The sequence below is a fragment of the Festucalex cinctus genome, chromosome 6 (assembly GCF_051991245.1).
Source record: "Festucalex cinctus isolate MCC-2025b chromosome 6, RoL_Fcin_1.0, whole genome shotgun sequence".
NCBI lineage: Eukaryota > Metazoa > Chordata > Actinopteri > Syngnathiformes > Syngnathidae > Festucalex > Festucalex cinctus.
The window spans coordinates 8,616,169-8,622,477 of record NC_135416.1 but is presented as its reverse complement, the minus strand read 5'-3'; the positions used below and the strand labels follow the sequence as shown (position 1 = coordinate 8,622,477).

The following is a 6,309-nucleotide window of genomic DNA, read 5'->3' as shown; positions in this document are numbered from 1 at the left end:
AGAAATCCAAGTATACAAGAAATAACACTGGAAATATTTTTAGTGGAATGCCTGCTGGATAATAATAATAATGACAATCATCACCATCATAATTATAATTAACTGGATGTTAATCAACTACTTGAGGCCGTTAAAGCTTCCAACCAAATGAAAAATATCCTGTACAATAATAACTTGAAACTTAATATGATTTGGAGCCAGAGTGCGTGTGAAGTAGAATGAAGAGTGGCAGTAATGCATCGTCACATACTGTACCGTTAGGATATGAAGCACAGCAACAAAACAGTAACAAGTGTTGGATTCGTATCTGGTTAGCTTTTGCAGCGAAAATGGTGCGGCCGTTTATGTTCTTATTTAGTGTCTAAGGCACTTTTAAAGAAACATACGTTGAATCGTTCATTTCACATAAAAGGAGATGATGTGCACTTTATATGAGATGATGGAAAGCCAGTTGAGCATTTATTTCATATTGTTGATTTGTTTGCATTATTGTGCTAATCTGATTTATTATTTACTGACATATTTTTATGCCACACTTGTTTAGTACAATTTTGTGAAGTTGTCCCTGAACATTTAAAAGGTCGTTCTAACGACACTAAATAAAGTAGATAAATAAACTGACTTGCATATTAATTTATGCTGCATTTGTCTTTCTTGTGTTTGTTTAGAAATACAGGGGAAGAGATCTTAAAAAAATATCTCATACTAACTCAGTCACTCGCCGCCATTTTCATTGAAGCAACCCCCTTCGCTCCCAACTGGATTTTGACAGATTCTGCAAGGCCCACAGAATATTGTGTTCTTTTGCTATAAAAACATGGACCCTACCAAAAGAAACATTAAAGTCTCTTCTTTCATTTGGAAAAAAAAAAAAAGTATATTTCTATCTGTTTCCGTTTTGCAGCAATTAGCATTAGAATATAGCTAAATTTGATCATTATTCACAAATCTGTTTCGAACTGTGAGGAAACAGCTTGTTTTCAACATGACCCTGGTTAATCTCTTATACTACTGCCACCTTCTGGCCGTTTTTGTAATTACTACCATTGTTTCACCTGTTCTCTGCAGTTGAGATCCTGCATCAAAGCCTTCTGTATGTGCTAGCATAAAAAAAACAAAACAAAACAAAACATAAAAACGTATAAATACGTCTTTGGGACACGTAAAACATTTAAAATAAAACATATTTATACATTTTTGGGAGAAAATTAGTTAAAAAGCAGTCACAAATTAGATTATTTTTCAGAACTGTTCAGCACTACATTCGCACTAAATTATCTTAAGGTCCATACCGCACTACTAGGACAACTACCTGTTACAAGTACAAATCTATACTATATGACATTTCTCCACAATAGTAGAACCACTTAACAGTAGTGTGGTAAAATGTTACTACTAGTACAATAGTCATCCTACTAGTGCACCTCACTCATAAGTACAAGTATATGGACCTTAAACTGGATATCAAGGATATGGAATAAATGCTCAACTGGCTTTCCAAATGAGACTAAATATGTTTTTTTTTCTTTTCTCAATAATCTTCCAGTCATTCTGTGTGATTTGAATGCTGAAAAAAAACTAAGCTTTCAAACATGTTCTTTCCTCCATTTTGACATCACGGCAGTCCGTTTCCTCGCCACGTGTTGACAAGTTGTCATCACCGTGCCGTCATCGTCTTCGCATTCCGTTCCTCTGCAAGTCGGCTTATTAGCTTTTGACAAACTTGATGACGATAAAAGTGGTGAGTGCGCCCGCCTCCCAAAAAAGCACTTTGTAAGCGACATACGTGGAGGACGCTGGAGTAAAAAAAGGCGAATGTCCGTTTGCCTCTTGTGCACATGATGCCTCGCTTTAAAGGAAAGAGGGACGTGTCACTTCACCTGGGCTTACAAATTAGAAGCAAAAAAAAAAAAAAAGGCAGCGGTACCTTGACTTAAAAGTTTAATTCAATACTTGAGGACCTTAGTAACTCAAATTTCTGATATCTTATTAAGAAGCATATTTTCATGAGAACATTTGCAATGTACAGTACATAAGGCTTAACACCTGTATAAAAAATGGAAAATGAAAGCACTAATATGCATTTGTACTGCATAATTCAGTCTCTTTTTTTGTATGTTTTTATCTGATTTTTTTTAATTTTTTTTTAATAAAACCAAGTTGGGAGTTGCACACCATTTTTTTGTGTAAAGTGAACTGCTGATTTTGCAAATGTGGCAATTTATAATTATTATTTTTTTACCTATCCACAATATAGTGAATGTTGGTGTTCGGGTGAATTCATTGCTTGTGTTTTTCCAATCGTGTCGAGACGTTCCTGTTGAGCTGACCGTCCTTGAAGATGCCACTAATGGCCCGTGAACTTGCTGTTGCAATTGGTGCGTAAAATGCAGAAAAAAAAAAAAAAAAAAAAAAAAAAAAAGACTTTAGCGAGTGTTTATGTAAAGTGAAAGTGCTAGTGCACGTTTGTTTGCTCTTGTGTGACCTCACATCAGTTTGTGCTAGCATGTTTGCTAATTTTATGTGAAGGTGGCTTGTTTGTGTTGAGTAATTGCCTGATCACGGTCATTTATGTAATGTGAGATGCATGGTGTTAATGTTCTATGATCCTCCTTATTTTAAGAAGTGCTTTGCCACCACCTTGTAGCATCCAAAGACATTTACTTGCGTCATTCTTTGCTCGCAACAGTTGCTGCTAACCAAAAAACTTGGCCCACTCGTAAGTCAAGGTACCGCTGCGGCGGGGCAGATGTGCTGCTTCATTTGGAGTCCGTCAGAGAGCGAGCGTGATGGTTCACTCCACGTTGGCGACGTCGTTGAAGTCGCTGGTGCGGCTGTCGGCGTCGTCGTCCGAGCGGTCCGCGGAGGCGCCGTCCACGTTCAGGTTGTGGTGGCCCGAGCGGCCCGAGGACGAGAAGCCGACGGGGCCGCCTCGCCTGAGCGCAACGCACTGTGTGAGTCAAGTCACGTGACCAAAGTCCCGCCCCCTCTGCGTGCGTGTTACCTGAGTCTGTTCTTGAGGCTGCTGATCTCGCGGCTGAGGCCCTCGCTGGCTTCGCTGGCGTCGTCCAGCTCCCTCTGCAGCTTCCTGCGCGAGGCGTTGGCCTTGGTGGCCTCCTCCTCCGCCTCCTCCAGCTGACGCTTCAGCTGCTTCATGCGCGAGTTGCTTTTGTCCATCTGCACGCACATACGCACCACCACGGTCAGAGTAATCATCACCATCGTATAAAGTACACGTGGTTTCCCATAGGGACGGAAAGTTAAGCTGTATTTTGTCTTTTCTTTCTGCAACCTGCGGCTGAAGAGCCTCTTTAGTATCTCTCCTGTGGATCTCTTTAAAAAAATATATTATTCAAATGAATTTCCGATTTAGAAAAAAAAGGTTAATAAAAATATAATAAATAAAAATATTTTAAAAAATTAAGTTGTCAGAAAAACACAGATGAAAGGGAGATGAAAACTTTTTAAAACTGGTCTTTGGAATTGCCCAAAAATAGTCAGAACATTGTTTATTTAAAAAAAAAAAAAAAAAAAAAAAAGCATAAAAGAAAACATCCAAAAAGTAACTATAAAATGCCCCAAAACAAAAGAGGAAATTCTGAAAATTACCTTAAAATGTACACAAAGTTGAGAAAAAAACGTCAGAAATTGGATTTAAAAAAAAACAAACAAGAAAAACAAACAAACACAGAAATAAAATGTTTAAAACGTAACTAAAATAAATACCCAAAATCAAAAGACGAAATCCCGAAATTTACCATGGAATGTACAAGTACACAAAACTGCACCCCCAAAAAAGTCAGAAAATTAATTTTAAAAAAGGCATAAAAGAAAACGTCCAAAGAGTAACTATAAAATGTCCAAAAACAAAAAGACAAAATCCTGAAAATTACTATAAAATTTACACAGTCAATAAAATAGCCATAAAATGTCCAAAAAATGAATAAAAGTAAATAAAAAAAAATAATAACAATCCAAACACAAAAGATGGAAGGTAGACTAAAATGAATCTCAAAGTACAGTTTTGGATGAGCATATTTTCCTGTTATGGTGCAGCTTTAATTAGTTCTTGGCCCCCCCAGTATATGAGGCTAACATTAATACACAATATCACAATATTCAAATGTTTTGCAGCTCCAGACAGATTTTGTTGTTATTTATTTGGCCTAAAAAGGCTTCTTTTTTTTTGACAGTCAAGGTTGCTGACCCCGCTTCACAAGCAACATCATAACAAAGTGTTCCCTGCCGGCGTGGCCCCGCCCGCACTCACCTGCTCCTTGTACTGGTCGGCATGGCGACGTTCGTCCTCCACCTGCATCATCACCTCCTTCAGCTTCTTCTCTGTGCGTCGGACTATCTTATTGGCCGCCGCTCTCTCTCTGAAGATGACCACCGACAACAAGGTGAAAGGTGAGAAGAATTGGATTGGTTTGTTTTTGAGAACGTTTGTTAGCACTTACTTTGCTTCCTGCTCTAGCTGCTCCTCCAGCTGCAGGATTTTAGCTTCCAGAGCTGTGATGGAAGCCTTGAACTTGGACTTGACCGAGCCTTCCAGCTCTGCTAGTTTGGCTTTCAGCTCCTGGGTGGGGCAAATAAAAATTTTACAAGCGAGGCTTACTGTGTTCAAGGCATCTGACGTAATGGTCGATATTAACGAACGAATGGCAGCAAAATGTTTTGAAGATGTCTGTAGGACCTTGTTCTGACGCTCCATCTGTTGCCGAGCGTTCTCGCTCTTTTGGGAGGCGCCGCGTTCTGCAGCCAGCTCCGTGCTTAGACTCTCCACCTGGAGAAATCGGCATGTTTCATACACGTGGAGTTGGAATGATTTTGAAAAGCAGCGGTTGTTATTACAACAACTACAGTCTATGTAATTTATTATATAATTGCTTCATAAAAACAAAAACAAAAACAAAAAAAAACCTGACAAATCATGATTAGTATTTTATATGCGCTAACTACTAGCTCCACCGTAAATTGAGTATAAAGTGAAAAATTACAAACAGTATAAATATAAACAAGAATCAGCCTTTTATTGCTGAGTGCACCACGTTCTGAAGCCGAATGTCTGCGTACCTGCAGCGTGCTCTTTCTGAAGCGCTCGTTCAGCAGCTCCGTGTTGCCTTGCTCCTCTTCCAGCTCCTCCTCCAGCTGCGCGATTTGAGCCTCCAGCCTCCTCTTTTCCTCCAGCAGCATGGACCTGGCAAAAGCGTTGATGTCGTCAAACTTTTGTCCTCGTTAACAGTCGGAAAAGAGAAACGATTCACACTAACTTTCCGGAAGTGCTGTTGGAGATTTCGTCTGCCAGTTCGTCTCGTTCCTGCTCGGCGTGCCGGCGTGCTCTCTCGGATGCTGCGTGGTCCTATCACACATCAAAAGTTTAAGCCGTGAAACTTGGAGACTTCAGTCTAGCAAGCACCTAAACTATGGAGAACTGCCAAAATTAAATAAATACAAAAATCAAAAACAAGATTCAAAAAATAAATATGCATTTAAGAATAAATGTTGAAATTTTTTGTATATTACATTTATTTTTTTATTAAATTTTTGAATTATATTTTTTACATCCCTTTTTATGTTCACTTTTAGCCATTTATTTATTGATTTAGTCATTTGTTTATTTTTAATGTAGGTAGTTTTGGTTCTCCGTACTAAACGTTTGGTTATACAGTTTCTCACGCACCTCCTGTAGTTGCAAAATTTCAGCTTCAAGGCTCTTGAGTTTCTTCTCGTTTTCTTTGGACTGTGCGAAGATCTCGTCCCTGGAGGTCCGCGCCTCTTCCAGCTCCCTTTGATAGTCTTTCATCTGAGCCTAAGAAAAGTGGATGAACAGTTAGACCGACTTGTGAAATAAAAATTAAAAAAAAGGTGAACGACTCATGTGTTTGTGTGTACCTGCAGTTTCTTTAGTTGTTTCATGGCCTCATCCCTGCCTTTGTTGGCTGCTTCTATTTGTCCCTCCAGCTCGGTGAGATCCAACTCCAGCTTCTTCTTGGAGGCCACAGCCAGCGTCCTCTGTTTCCTCTCATCTTCCAGCTCGACCTCCATTTCACGCACCTGTTTGACCAGCGCCCTCTTCTTCTCATCGCCCTGCTCGTCCCTGGTCTGCAAGTCTCGATCAAACTGGGCCTTCATGGCTTGCATGTTGACCTCCAGGCGCAATTTGGCATCCTCGGTGGCCTGCAGCTCATCTTCCAGCTCCTCCAGCTGAGTCCGCATCTCCTCCACCTGTTGCTCCAGAGTACGTTTGGATTTCTCCAGCTCGTGGACCTGTGAGGAGCAACAGCCACATTTTCAAATATTTCAAGA

At 39.9% G+C, this 6,309-nt stretch overlaps 1 protein-coding gene across 8 annotated transcripts in view; it reads right to left on the bottom strand.

The window, feature by feature from the left end:
• myh10 (myosin, heavy chain 10, non-muscle) overlaps window positions 1–6,309 on the bottom strand; it is a 42,497-nt gene continuing 36,188 nt past the window's right edge. For 7 of the 8 annotated variants that reach the window (XM_077523403.1, XM_077523407.1, XM_077523405.1 and 4 more), the window contains 9 exons: window positions 5,896–6,270; window positions 5,684–5,812; window positions 5,274–5,362; window positions 5,077–5,200; window positions 4,697–4,786; window positions 4,461–4,579; window positions 4,271–4,379; window positions 3,005–3,177; window positions 1–2,936 (listed from right to left, as the gene is read on the bottom strand). In XM_077523403.1, the coding sequence (XP_077379529.1) occupies window positions 2,795–2,936; window positions 3,005–3,177; window positions 4,271–4,379; window positions 4,461–4,579; window positions 4,697–4,786; window positions 5,077–5,200; window positions 5,274–5,362; window positions 5,684–5,812; window positions 5,896–6,270 (1,350 nt within the window). In that variant the 3' untranslated portion in view covers window positions 1–2,794. Of the gene's footprint in view, window positions 2,937–3,000; window positions 3,178–4,270; window positions 4,380–4,460; window positions 4,580–4,696; window positions 4,787–5,076; window positions 5,201–5,273; window positions 5,363–5,683; window positions 5,813–5,895; window positions 6,271–6,309 lie in introns of those variants that run through there. The other variant, XM_077523410.1, reaches the window with a different exon arrangement.